The sequence below is a fragment of the Anomalospiza imberbis genome, chromosome 2, assembly GCF_031753505.1.
Source record: "Anomalospiza imberbis isolate Cuckoo-Finch-1a 21T00152 chromosome 2, ASM3175350v1, whole genome shotgun sequence".
NCBI classification, from domain to species: domain Eukaryota; kingdom Metazoa; phylum Chordata; class Aves; order Passeriformes; family Viduidae; genus Anomalospiza; species Anomalospiza imberbis.
In genome coordinates this window covers 9,302,684-9,321,328 of record NC_089682.1, presented here as the reverse complement: position 1 = coordinate 9,321,328, position 18,645 = coordinate 9,302,684, and the positions used below count along the sequence as shown (strand labels likewise).

The 18,645-nt window shown below is 36.1% G+C and overlaps 1 protein-coding gene across 5 annotated transcripts in view; it reads right to left on the bottom strand.

Annotated features, from left to right (window-relative positions):
- The window catches only part of CFAP47 (cilia and flagella associated protein 47), a 261,132-nt gene that overhangs the window by 186,214 nt on the left and 56,273 nt on the right, over positions 1–18,645 (bottom strand). For all 5 annotated transcript variants that reach the window (XR_010995832.1, XM_068179785.1, XM_068179786.1 and 2 more), the window contains 5 exons: positions 18,298–18,547; positions 17,290–17,496; positions 16,510–16,603; positions 15,825–15,965; positions 12,493–12,688 (listed from right to left, as the gene is read on the bottom strand). Coding sequence is in view for 4 of the 5 variants with exons in the window: in XM_068179785.1 (XP_068035886.1) it covers positions 12,493–12,688; positions 15,825–15,965; positions 16,510–16,603; positions 17,290–17,496; positions 18,298–18,547 (888 nt within the window). In the remaining variant the exon portion in view is untranslated. The remainder of the gene's footprint in view (positions 1–12,492; positions 12,689–15,824; positions 15,966–16,509; positions 16,604–17,289; positions 17,497–18,297; positions 18,548–18,645) is intronic.

Sequence of the window (18,645 nt, the reverse complement as noted above, 5' to 3'; positions counted from 1 at the left end):
CTTATGACAGGAAGAGATTATAGTAATATGGGCCTCAATATCTAAATTGTAACAGTATTAATTTTAACTCAATTCAGATATCAATTTTACAAATATTTACAGTAAGACACATTTGTTTCATCCCATTTTCTTGGTAACCTGCTTGCAGTTATTAAAAAAATATTTAATGCAGTCACTGCAAAAACAAATACTTTAAAAATAGCAAGATACATTTTTGAAAAGCATACTTTCTTCCTAAAAAGTCAGTCTAATATAAATTCATCATTTTATTGATCATAGTTGGGACTTATAAAAATCAATAAACTGTCTTCTTTTTTTATTAACAGAGTTCAGACTCACTCCCAACACATTATATCAGCATTTTTAATAAATCACCATTTTGAAATTTTTATTTTTAACTTTTGAAGATTAACTATTGCTGCTTTAGTAAGTCCAATATTCAATTATTCTTCTGGCTAGTAATCTAGATTGATTTGCTGAGCATGGTTACAGAAACTTATTAAACCATTTTCTGTGATCAAAAAAAGTAACTTTAATTTTTATCCTATTTATATTTTATTTTAAATATACCATTTGCTGCTTTTAGTCTTCTGGTGGGAATATTACTTGAGCACATGTGAGCAGTAGCAGTTGTGCCTGTATCACAGAATCACAGAATGGTTTGGGTTGGAAGGGACATTAAAGATCATCCAAGCCCCTGGCACGGCCAGGGACACCACACAGAGCACTTTTTTACTTTGTTGTGCTCTCACTAATCCTTGCTTTCATGCTGGTAGAATTGTCTGTGTGCCTACAAAGTAGTTGGGGAACAAAGTTGGCTTAAAAAGAAAGAATGAAAAATTCATTTACTGCTTAATCTGGATCACCCAGTCCAGTTTTGCCATGCAGCCCCATAAATGTGCCAGTGGAAATGAAACATGGTAGGACTATTTTTTAAAACACCATTTATTGAACTATAGCTTTATAGCTAAGTAAATGGCTGCATAAAGGAAAAAAAAAACATTAAGTGGAATATTTTCCCATCTTAGCTAATTAAATACTTCTATAAGCATTTTTGTTGTTTTTCAGTTAATCCTTCTCCTATCAATCAACCTACTTAACTCAAAGGCTTGTGAATAAATTAGTCAGAAAACAAAATGTATTTTTCCTAATTACACCAAATCTAGCAGAACATCTGCCAGCTAACCACTCTACAGTAATTAAGTTTTTAAATAGAATTAGTCAATTTTATTTGAAATAAACAACAGAAATCAGAATTATTACTCAGGATACCTCTAAGCATGTAAATATATTGAATTTGATTTGTACTGGCATTTCTTGCAAAAAAAAAAAAAAAATCAAGTGGAGCTTTAAGACAAAGATTTTCATCCAATGTAATGATAAAAACCTGGCCAAAAATAGTTACAAAGATAAGCGGTAACAGGTAGCAAACAACTCTGTGTGACTGGGGGCAGGGGGAGAGAAAATTGTCCAAACTTGCACTTCTGAATTGAGACAGATTCCTGCTACTTGCTAGCTGCATCCCAAAAGGGCTGGCTGCAAATTTTGATAACACCAAGACTGAAATTCTAAATCTCCCATTAATGAAGAGGAGTGAGACAGAAGCCCCAATTAGGCAGATAATGAACTGTGCTCTGCATATAGACTAATAAGATTGGGAAAACTGGGTAATTGGAGTTATGAAAAGAAGAAGAGGCCAAAAAAGAAGCATTTCCAAAAAGAATCTGTGGTCTTGATGAGACAACAGGGGACTGGAAAGAAGGTGAAAAAATTCATAATTGGAGGAAAGATTTTGGAAGTGGGAGAAGATTCCGAAGATCAGAGAGGTGCATCAAGACAAATGCCACCGCATGTCCAGGGACTTTGGACAGACACTGGATTGGTGGCTCTGAGCAGCAGCAGAGCAGGAACTGACTTTTCCCTGATGCTCCAGTGGCCTCCCTGGCACTGAGGGAATATGAACAGAGTGCTGTGGGAAGCAAGTGGATGTGTGAAATTATCAAACAGGGCAAGAGCTGGTTCTACAACACAGCCAGGATCCTGATCCACCACGGGGTGTTTTCTACTCTGTCTCACCCACAACAAGAAGTGAAAATACTTGGTAAATAAAAATAACTAAGCAGGGTTATCTTGAAGTTAATGTGAAGCCACTTATGAGTGCACTCAAACACTTGTCATGGTTATAGAAACCTAAAAATATACTGCACAAGTTCTCTGCAAGGGATCTGAAATGAGAGTAGTTCTGTTTCACCTGCTGATTGCACTCAGCACTAAAGGAAGTAGCATGCAGTCAATTCAGTGATTTGGGACCTGCTTAACTCTTGAATGCATTTACTGTTAATAGGTTTGTTGGGTGTGTTTTTAACATGTACTGGTATCATGTTGCATGCATGTAGCAACCAAGCATTACAGCACTGTCTATCTTTGTTGTGACAGGTTAGGCCAACTCTTGAAGACACACTGCTTTCTTCATTCATGAAGCATTTCTACATAGAAGCAGCAGAGTTTTGCCATGGCACTCTAATTATTCACCACTTTTCAAAAAAATTTCTTTCAAAGTTAAGTGCAGATTCATTGAGGTTTTCTTAAACTTTATGTTCTTACCCTGATGAATCAATAGGAAGTCTACAAGGTTTTGCAATGTTTTTTTCCCACATTCTATTTTTCACAAAAAAAAAATAAACCAAAACAAACAACAAAAAAACCCCACACCCTCCAATATTATTTTTTTTTAATATTTATTATTATATTTGAAGCCTCAACATTTTTTGTGGGATTTGAAAACTATTTTCCATACATCAAGGGAATGCCTACAACAATTCTATACAAAAATGACAAACCACTTATTTATTGTCAGAATACCAAGCAACAGTCACCATAAACTCCTCTAGGTCAATTTATTTTTATTTCTTTGATATGTAAATGATACAACAAACCAAGGAAGAATACTACACATTTTAACTTCAGTAAAATTTTGATTACATTCTTTGCCATAGAAAAGCAATGAAAATGTATTCTAGGAAAAAATTTGTATAAAGTGAAGCACAAACTTCACTGAAAAACACTAACCCTAACTGCTAGCAGCTGTCCACAACAAAAATCCTAGATTGTGTACCTTCCAATATTTTCATATGCAATTTTTAAAAATTGCAAAAAATTATCTTACTCCTACCTGGAGATAATATAAAACAGATTAAAGAATTGACTTTGAGAAGAAAAATTGTTTGCAAGTATTCATGAGGAAAGGACTATAATTTAAGCTCTTGAACAACTGGAGTAATGATCTGAAACAAATGGGATGAAATCCAATAATGAGGCTTGCAGTGTACTATAATTAATTAAGAATGATTAATTACACAAGTGCTAGATGGGAAAGTGGATAGAGGGAATTTCTGCAAGAGAGAATCTGGAGAAAACAGTAAATCCAATTCTGTGGCAGGAAAAGCAAATACTGTGTTAGCATGCATTAACAGGAGAGTTGCATCTTAGGCACACAGACTGATCTTTGCATTTGAGTTCATTTCTAGTAAAGTCTCACCTGGTCCAGAAAGCAGCAATGGCACCAACGTTGAAGAGAAGGAACAACTAAAAGGATTTACAACAAAAAACCCTGAGCTGAGTACACTGAAAGACATAAAGAATGGAAATGTTTTGCCAAGGTGGAGAGAGAGAAACTGGAGGAGAAGGTAACAATCTGCAACTGTATAAAGTTAATAGAAAAGCAAAGATTCATTACACATCATATTTTAAAAGAGAAAGGATGGACTTAACCCAAAATTTCCCACACTAGAGTTCATGTTAGACAATAGGAAGCTCTTTTAAATGGAAATGAGAGGGAATTCTGGCAGATATTGCCTTAAATGGATTGTGGAATCTCCTTTTTCAGAGATTTTTATAACAGCAAATAGCTGTTTAGTACACTACTAAATATACTAGGTGTATTCAGATTAGTCATTGTACATGAGAGTAAAGCAGATTATTTCTGGTCTCATTCTCCATGTCCAGGATTTACTGTGGGTTCTTTTTAAGTTTCACTTTTTTTAACTGATCCATCACCTGGATAAGCAGAAATATAATGTATTAGAATTATCTGGATAAGAATAACCTGTGTCACCACTGTGACACTGCACTGTATAAAAACTGGTTTTATACCAAGAATTAAAATACTAAAAGGATCAAATTTTTGTTGAATCTACTAAGTTTCAAAACTATTTTATATAAAAAGTAAGAACTACAATAAATCTTTATTTAAAGTATTGTATTTCTTGTGAAGCTTGTTCTTCTGTTTTCACAAATAATAAAAAAAAATTAATTTTTGCCATAATTTGAAAAATCCTTATATCTAAAGAGAGCCAAGAAATACTGATGATAATCTTCTGTTACATAGCCACAAGCAAAATTTTCAAATTCTGAGTTGCTGAAAAACAGGAAAAAATACACAGAGCTAGGCCACTATTACATGAGAATTTTCAAATAAACCATATACATTATCACAAAAAACTTGAAACTGATGGCTTTTTGTGATTAAAGGCATTAAATAGGGCTTTATAAGAATATAAATTAGATTATGTTACTAAGAGTAGCAATGGAATGGTGCAGTCTGTATAAGCAGGCAGGACACCAAGAGTAGGATCTAGATGTTGTTAAACAGTTTAGTGGAATACACAAATTTGTCAGCAAATGAAGAATCAAGTCACAGTATTAAGCAGCAAACTTAAAGTATTTTACACAGAATAGAGATTTTAAATTTACTTTCTGCTTCAGAATACTGTGATACTACAAGTCTGCACAAGTTGAAAATACAATTAAATTCTCAGAAGGGAAATCTAGTACAACATTACAGGTGTGCCTTCATCTGAAGGAGTCCTGAATTTCATGCAGGAAGTCTCAGAGTATAAAACTATATGTATAAAGCATTTCTGTACATTTTCAGGGTTACTCATCTCTAAGCAACTTCTGTTGAAGCTAGAATTAATATATCCCAGTATGTCCTTTCAATGTTATCCAGTGCAGTAATAATAGTTCACATTATTATACAGCAAATTCTTACTCTGGAATCTGAAAATCTCTGGAGGTGGAACTAATCTATAGCTATAATAATACCTATAGTCCTCAGTAGCTTAAATCTGACACTGAAAAATACAAACAGCAATAACCTTTCCAGTACATGCTAACATTAGAACCAGAACAAGTTTTGAAATGATAGTACTGAAGTATTCAATCCAGAGCATAAGAAAGATGAAATATGCCTCTGAATAATTTTTAAAAAGGCTATTATTTATTACTTAAAACTTAAGATTAAGAGATTGATAACATATCTGCCTTCAGAACATATAGTATGTGTAGCTACATTCATCTTAACATGGCAGACAAGTCTAATTTTATTAGAGATGAAAGAAAAATTACAGTTCCTACTTCAGGCAGGATGCAGGATACAACTCTTGCTCATCAAAACCGATAATTATTCATCTAAGAATGTGTGAAATATCACTGACAGATCAACTCAATACCACTGTCAATTCACAATTCTAAGCAGAAAAGTTCAAGAAGCACCACATGGGGCAATATCAGAAAAACAGAGATGCTGGGGATATGTCTCATTTATTCCCATCTGTTGCAGAACACTTTTACCCTGAGGCATGCACATTCATCTTTCTGTTCCTAAAAAAAAATTCCTATAGTCTTTCACTCTCTATGCACTTTTGTTTTATTTTCACTGACTCTTATCCTAAACAATAGCTTAAATTGACAAATTGCTGAGGGTTTTATGTATCACACAAGAGCAGCATTACTTTATATCAGTCTCTATTTCTTTGGCCTTCAACAGAAAACTTCCCCCACCAGGGTGAGGAAGCCCCACTGAGCCTGTGTGCCCCTGCCAGGACCCTGAACATCCCAACAGCTGGACCAGTGCTGGAACCAGGGCTGGTGACATCTTGCTTTTCCTCATTCATTTCTTTTTTTCCCTCTTTCTTTTCATCTCACCTCTTTATCCAAAACCCTCTGTCACATTCTTACAAAGTAGATCAGGGACTAACATATCAACTTCCACGCCAAGTGTGTGATTTACTACCAAAACTCTGTGAGTTTTTGCAGCCCCTGACTTTTCTCCTTCCTTTCAATCGTGAGTATTTATGAACCTTGGGTGCTCCTTTCGCCTTAAGGGTGGGACCTCACATCTTGGCATTTCACTTAGACATCATTTGGATTTAAAATGCTACAAATCACAGCAATTCCTTACAGCATTGCTGGCTTCTAGACTGGCTTCACAATGATTACTATAATTCCTGTGTTTTGTTATCTAGTAAAACAAAAGTTAAATACTGCTCTCAATGAAATTTATTGTTTGATACTTACAATGAATTAACAGAATCTTTCTCAAACTTCACAGGCTGAAATATGTTTTCTCCTCAAAATATATCTGACATTGTATTACTAAATCCTCAGCTATACCACTCTCAATATATATATTTCCCATGCATTGCACAAGTGGCATTAATTACACAAATAATCAGAAAGCTTATCTATTCCAATTATCATACAAACACTGCCAACTTGCTTGTTTGGCTGAAAGCAGAATTGCTGTTTAGAAATCTTACAGTGTATTGCAAGTAAGGAAACAAAACTTCTTTCTAAGCATTTGCCTGATTATTTCTTTTTAGAAAATAATGTTTTTGAGGGCCAGCATATATTTATATACATATATGCATTTTTTTATATAAGCATACATATCTATGAACACACATAGATATGTATGCATATATGTACACACAAACATATACAAAAATACAAATAGGCCTAAGTGTTTAGGCTTTACTTTCTTTTTTTAAGATCTTTTTGACAGGTTTTCAAATATGAACCCCTTGAATGTTTTCAATACAGAACTCCAAGGATTACCCTTCTTCACCCTTTTATTTCCCTGAAGCTGCATGATGCCAGACAGTATAAATAGTACAAAACAACTTTTATACTACTCAAAAATCTAAAAAGTTAAATGAAACATGAAGTTTTGCTTACTTCTCAGTGGCATGTGGACTTTAAACTCAGAAAATAGTTATTTTTCTCTTTTTTGTTAAATAAAATTCTGATATGATCTTGTGGGTTTTTCAGGTATAAGAAACCAGCATGGAGTGTTCAAATCAACAAAGAAAGGCAAGCAGGACTGAAAAGCCTATTTATTGGATTCCATATCTACATCTTATGTTTCATTCTTATGTTCTGCTGAGCAGATCAAGAAATATAACACAGAAAAATAGTTTAAAACTTTGCAATTTATATTTCAGTAAATATTTTCCAGGATTTATCACTCAGGAACAATGTTCTCTTTTTGAATTTGTTTCAAGTCAGACTTTATATAATCATGATAGCAGTTCATTAGATAGTATTTTCTTCTTTAATTCAGCTTCTTATTAAGTGTGTAAAAAGCAAGATTCATTATTTTGGAAAATATTGTTTTGCAGTGATTCTAAATGAAAAATTAATTGCATTAAATTAAACAAGATTCTTCCCTTCCACTCTGCAAAGGGTGGAAGTATTCCTTAACTCTAGTTTCTCAATTTTCTCTGAGAACTATTAAATTGAGAAGCAAAAATCAATGGACTCTCTAAATATCCTTCCTAAAACTAGGGAAAGAAAGGAGACAGGTCAAAAGACAAAGAAAAATTCATGAAAACTTAGGAAAGAAAAAAAATATACTACTGAATTCCTATGTCAGAAACAATCTTAAATAAAAGTTCTACAAAATCAGTTTTAAAAAAAGAATTCTACTGAACTCTCATACAATTTTTTGAAGATATATAATCACACACTAAAATATCTCCTCCCCTTTTAACGCAGATGTCATACTGAATTGATATCAAAATTAGAAAATACAAAAATTAAAACCACAAAACCCCCAAGCTCACTAACAGTGAAGTGAATAAAATGCATAAAACTTTCCTAATTGGAAGTAAGAATCTTGCAAGATGCCACTATGCCTAAGATTGCCAGACACACCTAGGTTGGCAATGGATTAGCATTTCTCTCCCCTCTTAAGCAGATTTTCCCCGTTAAGTGAAGACGTATCTGCTCTGGGGACAGCTCTTGAATCTCAGCCATAGACTGACTCTTCAGGTATTGGTGATATTTACTGGCTCTCACTTTCTCTAACAATTTTATATGAAATATAGAATTATCTATTCTTTTCAAAATGTTCCTGGAACACACTGAAGAAAATTCCCTATTTCCAAAAACATAATTTATCTTTTTTACCTTGGTAAGAGTCATAATTAATAAGGAAGAGACATACAGCTTCTCAGGAGACAATTTAATTCACCAGTCTGCAAGATTTTCTACTGTTTAGGGACTTCAGCATTTGAATTACAATATCCCAATACTCTAGCAACTCTTCAAGAGTTTTTCCTGACTGTTACTTTTTCATGTTATTAGCAGTTAGTCTTTCAGAGAGAAATGTTGAAAAGAAACATGAAGATAAGGAACACTAGAAGGTAAACTGAAAATTTATTATGCTCAAATAATTAATGGAATTAATTATTCCTCTGTTATCATTATTATTGTTCATATAATGCCTTAAGTGGGTACTGAATCTTATATTTCATGCATAATTATAGTCTCAGCATAATAGGCATAGCTGCATTTCACAGTTTTATGGCATTTGGACTCAAGTTTCAACCTTGCTTCCCAGTCTGTGGTCAATAAGACATAGTACAAAGCCTGCCCTTCCAAAACACATGCCAAGATGCTTTTAAAATGTATTTATTTTTCAGCAGCAGTAAGGAGAGAAGATGTGGAGACACTAATCTCCTCGCTAATGTTCTCTCTAAGCTATTAAAATCTTAATTGTTGCAAGAGGAGAGTTCTGATGAATGATATAGTTATCTCCAACTTCAGAAGAGTATAATAAAGATGAATATTTGAAACCTTTCTGCACTGCAGTAGATTAGGCTTTTATCACTGTCACATTTCATTTTAAGGAGCTTAGGTATCACAGGAAAGACTAAGAAATGTGGCCTGGATAGATCTTCATTTATTTTGTGGAAACTGACCACCCAACAGACTGTTTTGAGCTGAAAACAGCAGGTCAATACATTTTGCTAGTCAGGGCTAAGTAGTCAAAGCAGAGTGTATGGATGGTAATGTTAAGGAACATAAATCTTAAGCAAAAAGTGGTCATTACTCTCTGATCTGCACTGTAGTAAGAATTGGGGAAAAAAAACCAAAAAACTAATCCTTCTCTTAAAATAAGCAAATAATAACAATCAAAAATCAGAACTGAGGATATTTGAGACTTTCAGCTGAGATGCATGAATACTTAATATACTCTGACATTTTTCCTCATGACACTTAATTTCCTCTGGAAAAGCCTGCTTAAACACTTAGTTTGAAGCTAACATAAATTAAAATGTCAAAATATGCAAGTATAAATTTAAAAATTGATCTTAACATCATAAAACTTAAAGGACCAAAAGTATATCAGATTATTAAATCTGCAAAGGTATATAAGCTCTTCTCCAGTGCATGATCTTATTAAACAAGTTCAGATTAATGACCCCTGGCGTATATTACTTGTCACCAGACTCCAGCCAGACTTTGTGCCACTGACCATAACCCTTTGAGGCTGACAGTTCAGCCTAATTTCAGTCCACCTAACTGGGCTCTTAACTGGCCTGTACTTCACCACTTTGATTTTGAGGATGTTACAGGAGGCTGTTGAAAACTTTGCCCAAGCTGAGATGAAAAACATCCACGCTCTCCTCCTGTCCACTGAGGTGGCCATGTCATCATGGAAGGCAATCAGGTTGATCCAGCATGATTTTTACCTCTGGAAATTTATGGCAGCTACTCACAAAAATGTTCCTGTACTCTGTATGCTTGGTAATGTTTGGAAAGATTATTTACTCCATCAGCATCCCAAAAGTCAAGGTGAGGGTGACTGGCTTTGAAGCTTCCTGGATTCTCTCTCCAGATGGGAATGACATCTCTTCCAAACTTCCCCCACTCAGATTTTCCTGACCTTTCCAAGGCTGTTGAATGTGACCTTGTAGTGACATTGGCCTCTCAGCACTTGCTGAACCCCATTGGGACCCCTGAGATTGTGTTTGTCCAGTGGCTCCCCAATCTGATCCTCCTCCACCAAGGCTAAATCTTCCTTGTTCCAGACTTCCCTGTTCATCTCAAGGGCCTGGGATTGCCCAGTGCTCTATCTTAAACAGCAGAGACCAAGGTAAAAAAGAAGGCATTGAGTCACTCAAGTCTCTTCTGTGCTCTTTGCCTTCAGAGTTGCTGCCTCATTTAGCAGAAAGAACAGCACAGGAGAAGACACCAATTTATTCTGAGGCAGCAAAAGCAAAACAAGCTAGAGGAAAGTGAAGGTTAAACAGAGGATTCAAAGAGATATTGAGGCAGGTCACCTCTGAAACAAAACAGTGTAAGATTGCACAACTAGACACTTTCACAATGCAAAGGCATAACAGTAAGACTATGAATTTTACAATTTTTCAGAATTTTCTCTCTTTATTTTTGATTATTAGGTCTTTCCCAATGCTCATTTATGCAGTTTGGGGAGAGAAATAGAAATAGAAGCAAGAGAAAAGGGCATGCTTATGTGCATACATCAAGTTGTTTTTGTGTGCCCTACAGAAAAGAGAATACAGAACTCATGAACCAAAAACCCTATAAAAAAGTTGATATATCAAGGCATTATGTGTAACTTCCCATATGCAGGGAGGATATATAAACTCTGCCTTTTCATTCTGATCTTGCACCTCTCTGAAAGCAGAAAAGTGTAATTAAGTGAAATTGTAGGTGGGAACTGTACTGCAGATAAATGTCCCTTGGCAGTAACCACAGAATTCATCTTCACCTGTGACCCAGAGTCAAAGCTACAGTCAGATTTGCACTAATTGATATATCAACCTAGTGTGTTATCTGTACTGACAGCACAATTTAGCAGAAATTATTATTATTTTCTAAGAACACCAATATTGTAATTAAATTGTTCTTCTTGGGTGCCAATTTTGGGGAGCCTTTAGAACTAAATAATTGTAAAAAAAACCCTACTTTACAATTGCTGATAACTATATGATGACTTATTAAAAATAGACCCTTCATTTTTATATTATAATTCATTACCTACTCTTAGGAAACTAAAAAACACTTTCAATAATTGGCTCCTTCAATGCATCCTTAGTACATATTCCACTTGGACATGAGGAATTTATCCATGCAGCATTTACAGTGAGCCACAACCCTGGCCAGACAGAGCCATTCTCTCTGCAAGTTGTCATCTACACACAGGGGCTCAGAAAAGCCCAGTAGAGCAGTGCTGGCAGCTGTAAGAAAGCTCCACTAAAGCAGGCACAGATAATAAAAAATAATATATTGCAAATACACCCAGGGCATGTTATTTAGCTAGGGAGCTTCCTGAGTTAATCATAGGACCAGGCCCAGATTCTGCAAAACCAGCTAGTTTCTGTTGGATGCAGGAAGTACAACCTAACATTTCAATCTTACCAGCAGAAGTATTCAACGTATTTGAGAACAGCCATTACAATTTGCTTCTACACAGTAAAATGAGAAAAGCAAAGGGAGAGTCAAAGCATATGCAAGATAGAGATTCTGCCCAAATGAGACTTATGGAAGATGGCATCCAAATAGATTATCCATAATTGAGAGAGGTCAGAAATTGCTTGAGGCATAAAATGACACTCGGAAATTTTTTCCATAATTGGTTTATGAGCCATTCTGTAAGTCATCCCTGCTTATCACCAGACTGGCCTTTCTTGGTGTTCACCACACACTCAAAATTACTGCTGAAAAAGGCAATTAAGTTAGCGTCAAAAAGCAAAAGGAAAAAGTCATGAAAGAAAATAGAAGTAATAATTGCTACTGGTTGAACAGTTTATCAGATTTGAATACCAGAACTGCCTAGATCAGTCTTTAATGGAAAGGGTAATTTTATCAAGCCTTAGTCAAGCAACCATGAGAGTCAACCTGCTGTTGCAAGTAGGACAGGATTTGTAATCTGGAACCTTGGTCTCTACTGCCTTCCCAAATGTCACTGAATAAAGGACATACAAAAATATTCTAAAAACTCTGAAAAGCTAGCTCTCAAACATGTCACTATAAGCACACATAATAACAACTGTGTCTGACTATAAACAGGAATGTGAAGACAAAGTAATTACTGTTAGCACTTCCTGACAACATTAATGGAAAGAAGAAAGTGAGAAGGTTCACATCACCCTTTATGCCTAGTTAAAAACTATAACACACAGAAGAACCACCATGAGAACCACCATGAAGAGTGCTAATCAAAAGATGCTGATCTTGGAACATAGAAACACAAGGAAAGGAAATATATATGGGTAGGCAATAACTTATACCAAAAAATACATTCAGTGGCAAGTTGTCACAATATCTTTGTGAGTAACAATTGCAAAAGTCTACAAAAGGGGCATTAGAAGAAAGAACATAGTGAAAGAATTATCTCACCTCTTTGACTATCTTTCCACACCATTTTTCGATTTTTCTCATAATGTTTATTCAACCAGATAAGGATGGTTCGTTCATATCGAGAATATATGTTACTGCATAAAGGTTCTGATTTTATTCCTGGCATGTTCTGCAAGCTTTCCAAACTCGATGGGTCAGGAACCACACGGGAAGAAACGCGTGGAAGAACAAACACCTGAAATGACAAAAAATGTCTTAAAGCATGAACTGTAAAAAATAATTTCAAGCTGACAGATAAAGAAAAAAACATACACTTCAAACTCAAAAGGTTTTCTAATTTAGGAAAGGTTTAGGAGATTGCACATTAGCACCCACATAACCACTATACAGGATGGTGAAAGGTCTCAAGGGCAAGACAAACAAGAAGCCACTGTGATCATTTGGTTTGTTCACCTTGGAGAAGGTTGAAGAGTGACCTCACCACAGTCTACAAATTCCTCAAGGAGGGCGGAGGAGAGGAAGGTGCCTATCTTCTCTCTCTGATGATCAGCAATATGGACACAAGGAAATGGAATGAAGCTGCAATAGGGCAAGTTTAGATCTTAGGAAAAGTTTCTGCACTCATTGGGTGGTTGGTCACTGGACCAGGGAAGTGGTCATGGCACCAACTCAGTCAGAGTTCAGGGAGCATCTGAAAAATGCTCTTAGTCATATGGTTTATCTTAGGTAGTCCTGTGAGGAGCTGGAAGTTGGACTCAACGCTCCATATGGGTCCCTTCCAACTTGAGATATTCTTTGAGTCTAAGTATTTTTTGTTTTCAATTTTTCTCCAAGTTTTGCTGAACCCTGTGAAATCATTAGTGCGGTGTTTGCTCGTTACGACCTCAAGCAGTAAAAGCGCCGGCTAGCACTGCCTTGTGAGGCCGTAGCCACCACGTGAGTGGGCACTCCAGGGCTGCAGAGCACCCCGATGTGGGTAAGCAGCTTTGGTAGCTTCTCGCTGAGAGGAAGCAAAGGGACGAGAGAAGGACACTTTGCCTGCGAAACTGAGAACTTTTATTCCCCCGTGCGTGGTCTGAGAGAATGGCTCTCAGATCATTGCTAGGCAAAATGGCCCCGGACAAAAGATTACAGCAGATTAAATAGGGGGTGGGCGGACAGGGGTGGAAATCTGTCTCGCTCTATGGGGTTAAACCGAGGTAGGGTTTCACAACCAATGGTGATATAACAGAGGTGGGTACAGAGTTTTGGGACAAATCGAAATGCAAAGGTGGGGTGATTGACACAGAACTTTATGTGAAGAAGCAGGGAGTGGTTACAAGATTAACACCCCAACAGGGAGTGACAACCCCTGATTGACAGAACCACATAAGGAGAAACCCTGGGAAGAGTGAGAAGATTGACAGGTAACTGTGGGTCTGCGTGGTGGGAAATCTTGGAGTAAACAACCTGGATCAAACCACTGTGAGGGAAAATAGGGGCATAAGGAACAAGCCTAACTAACATTAATAAAATCCCTGACTAAACCAACCCAACCTACAACACATTAGGTCATCTGTATTCCAAGAATTACTGTGCATATTCTACCCAAACTCTAATTGCTGAACTGCTTACCCTGATGTCCAGCACAATCTATAGAAACATTCAAATTGTATCTTTCATGACCCAGTTGCTTATTTAGGTCCAAATTACACTGATTGTTTCTCCTGAAAAGATTCTAAAAGGTCTAAAATAAAATTCAGGGCAGAATTGGTTTCCTGGACTGCAAGTGCACGTGGGAGGCTCATGTAGCCTCTCATTCACCAGCACCTCCAAGTCCTTCTCAGCAGAGCTCCTCATAATCTGTTCATCCCCCAACCTGGATTGATACTGGACATTTCCTCAACCCGACTGATATAAAACCTGATTGAATCAAGGCATTTCAAGCTATCTATGTTTTAGGAATTCATCTCATCAGGAAAAAAAAAATCAAAATCCAAACAACAAAACACACACGCATACTATTAATTTTGGTGGGGTTTTGCTCTGTGCTAGTCTGTCATGTACCTATGAACACTACAGCAAATTGAAAGAACAGCAAAATGACTTGCTTTCTGGTAACTATTATTGCATTTTTCCAAACCCGTGTTCCCATGTGTCCTTAGGTCATCTGTCTCAGCCCATGTACACATGCTGTTTCATCTCTGTTTAATTGTGCTTTCCCAGTCAATAATCACATAGTCAGAGAATAGTTGAGGTTGGAAGGCGGCTCTGGAGATTGCCTGGTCCAAACCTCCTGCTCCAAGAACAATCAGAGTGCTTTTCCAGGATTGCATTCCACTGGGCATTGGATATTTCCAAGGACAGTAACTCCACAACCCACTCAGGGTATCCATCCTAGTGTGTGACCACTCTAACAGGAAAAAAGGTTTCTTAAGTTTAAAGGCATTTCCTGCATGTCAGTTTGTGCCTGGTGCCTCTTACCATGCCATGAGGCACAACTGAGGAGTCTATCACTGTCCTCTTTACAACCAACCTCCCCTCAGGTACTGAAACACATTTCTTAGATACACCCCTCCACCCGAGCCTTCTCTTATGGCTGAACAGTCTCAGCTCTTTCAGTCTCTCCCTAAATAAGAGATGCTCCAATCTCTTAAATCATCTGTGGGATTCTGCACTGAAGTCACACCCCAGCACATTCTTGTCTGACTTGTACTGGGAAGCCCAAATATTAGCTATATTTTTAATCTCTTTTCCATCCCTTGGAACAGAAATAAATAATTTTCTCTCTTAGGCACATAAATGCACTGATCATTGATGAGCACACAAGTTTTACTTTGGAAAACATGACACCCAAGATTTTTCTCATCAGTAAAAATAAAATTGAACAAAATCTGAGAAGTCTTTACTGACCAAGTTGATCATATTTTTAAATGATTATAAAAAATGCTTAGTTGTTCAAAAATTCCATTCAATATAAAGTGATAAATGCTACAGTTATACGTCTAGGTAATTATGTCCAGCAAACATAATTACCCTGCTTCTAAGCAGGGTAACACAAAAGCATGACAGAGTTTTCTTTACTTACACTAATATTTATATAACTTTTAATTCTACAAAATACAGACTGTTCTAATATAATATTTCCTAGTTGAAACATATTGACACACTTATAAGGTTTTAAAGAAAATTAAAATATTCTCACTCTCTCCTTTTTCCTTCTCCATTTGAGAGAAATAAAATACTTACAACTATTTCATTTCAAAGATGTGTTTGGAAAAAAAAAAATAAAGCTCCAATATACCAATGTACCAATATACAGATCTTTTACAAAATAAAGATTTTAGCCATCAGTTCCTCAGAATCTGGTAGTAAATATATCTGCAATTTACCTTGTACATCTGCAGCAGCACATCCGTCCAAGCTCTTTTGTTCATTTTCTCAAATGTTTTGCTCTCCAGCACAAAAATACGCCTGCCACTTAACTTGCCTGAGCTTCTCATGCTTCCTCTCTTCACTTCAGGTACAAAACACTTCAGATAAGAGATGGGAATTTTTTTCAATATTCATTTCATCAGTTTGGAGAGCAAATTCACAAGAGGACAATAACGAATCAATGACATAAATGGGTGATAACATCTACTATAGTGCAGTAGTGACCAACATTAGAACCATCTGCAGTTTGCTGTTATCTCAGGAATGGAACCATAATAGAGAATTGATAGGAATTGAAAGCAGCAATCAGGAAACAGGGAAAACACACTAAATACTTTACTTAAAAATGGTAAAATCTGTAGGATAATCTGATCTCTACTTCAAAACATATCTATTGGACATCAATATCAGGTATTTACAGTATAAGAAGGAATTGAAAAAAAACCAGGAAGACCAATGTAAATGCTGGAGTCAGCTTAAATTCCTACTTACTCTTATACATGTGCTTAGAGCTATGCAGTCCAAAACAGTCACCACAGTAAGAACATTCATGGTCCACCAAGAACTTCCACTAGTATTCAAAGGACTGAAACTAAGCACATGGGCTTTGTCAAAAAGAGAAAAATCACCAAACCTACCTACCTTTAGCCCAGTATTCACTTCAGTCCATATCTTGTAATCTTCAGGTGCAAGCAGAAATTCTGGCATAACATGAGAAAGATATGCTCCTTTCCTTCTGAAATCACAAAGCAGGAAAGTTAATAAATAAATTATTATTTTAAGAGAAATCAAAATTTCTCAAGATGTTTAATCTTTGTGTAACCTCCTCTATCTGAATAGCCTCTGGAGTAGTGATCCAGCTCCATTAATTCCTTAGAGGATCTTCATGGATGGAAACTCATGTTCAATTCCTATGGCTACAACTACACACTTAAAGAGCATACAACTCTGGACAGACTGGCTTCTTTTTGAGCACTGCTCCTCTATGAAGGATTTATTATAACACAAAACTTCAAAACAAATACTATCCATTTCCATGTGAAAGTCAAATGAGTCATCAGGTTCCACCAAGAGCATCAGTGGAATGGCAAGATCATGAATGAACAACTTGATCTGTCCACTAAGCCTGTCTAAGAAGAAAACTTACAAGTCATCTTTTGCAATTAAAGAACCAGAGCTCCTGTAGAATTCCTGTGTTGGATATAACCCTACCAAAGGACACTTTGATTAGTGCAAACTGCAGATAACCTTGGTAAAAATAAATTAGACGTTAGAATACATACATCTTATCTCACAAAAAGTAGAAAGGAAACCCTAAACCCACTGTATACCATCCAGTTAGAACTAGGCTTGAAGAATACTAAATTTAGAAATTGGAAAGAAAAGGTGCACGCATTGGTATCTCATCATATTTGCACTTACTTAAGGAAGGAGAGCAATTCAGAATGCTGCCAGTGGAGATGGAACACTCTTTCCACTGGATCACAGGGCAATGACTGGCTCACAGCAATGCCTTGTATTGGTTGTCCATTCAGATGCAAGAACATATCATAAAAACACTTATCTTTGTCAACCTTCCGTTTAAAAGTATTTTCTTGTGCAACAGTTAGCTGGACTATACACACATCACTAGGAAAGAAAAATGTTTGATATTATATTGATATAAAATTTGATATTATTCTTCTAAATGCACAAAATGAGCTACAGTTACCTGTATCACAAGGCTAATTTAACAAACCATGAAATAAAAACAGCAGCAAGGAAGGTTGAAAAGTACAGCACTGTTTCATCTTTACAGAATTTTCATAATAAAGTAAGGATTTTAAACTGCATGGAATATTTATTCCGTCATAAATAAAAGCTTTCTGCCAAACATAATTTGGATTTTTATCATGTTTATAAATGCCTATGTGATTGTTTCCCAGGAGAGTGGCTTCTTCACTATTTAGAACAAAGCTAGATAAAACCAAACAAGTGAGGCCACCACAACTGATATATTTCCAGGGTGCTTGCAAGGCTCTCGATTATAAAATAATTCTCATTTGTTTCTTGATCTTTAGATTATGTGGGAGGAAAAAGACATATTGTTAAAGAACTTACTTATGCCACCAAAGAAGGGATAAAGGCTAGAACTGTTTTCAGTCTCAGAGGAGAATCAATTTCAGTTAAGGTGACATATAGTTCGAACTGCACATTCAACATACACTGCATTATGATATGCAGTATCATAGTTGAAAATGTATTTTAGAAAGTAAAAACTAACATCTGGATGACATTTTCATAGAAGAACCACATAGAAGCTATGATTTTGACAGAAAACTGTGCACTAGAGTGTGTTTATATTCCTTAGATCATACCCAAACCCCTTGAGTACATCTCTTAGCCTGTTATGAGACAGACAGGAGTTAGCTCTAAGCAGGCATGAATTACCATCTCAATGAATAAGGTATTGAAATGGGATTTTGTCCCTTAGACCAGCCAAAGAGTGTGAACCAACTCTTGATAGCATTTAGGGTCTTTTGAAAGAAGATGTACTCCTCCTTATCTTCATCAGGAAAAAATGATAATTCACGCTTATTTCCTTTCCCATCACTTTCACTGTCAGGTTCACTCTCTTCACTTTTTTCTTCATCCTCTTCACTTTCATATGCATCTCTCTCACTTTCATCAGTGGTACTCTCTAAAGGATACACACAAAATAAAACATCCAGAAAGATTTCTTCTTTGCCCATTTTTGTCTAGTACAAAAATATTTCAACACACAAAGACAATAAACGT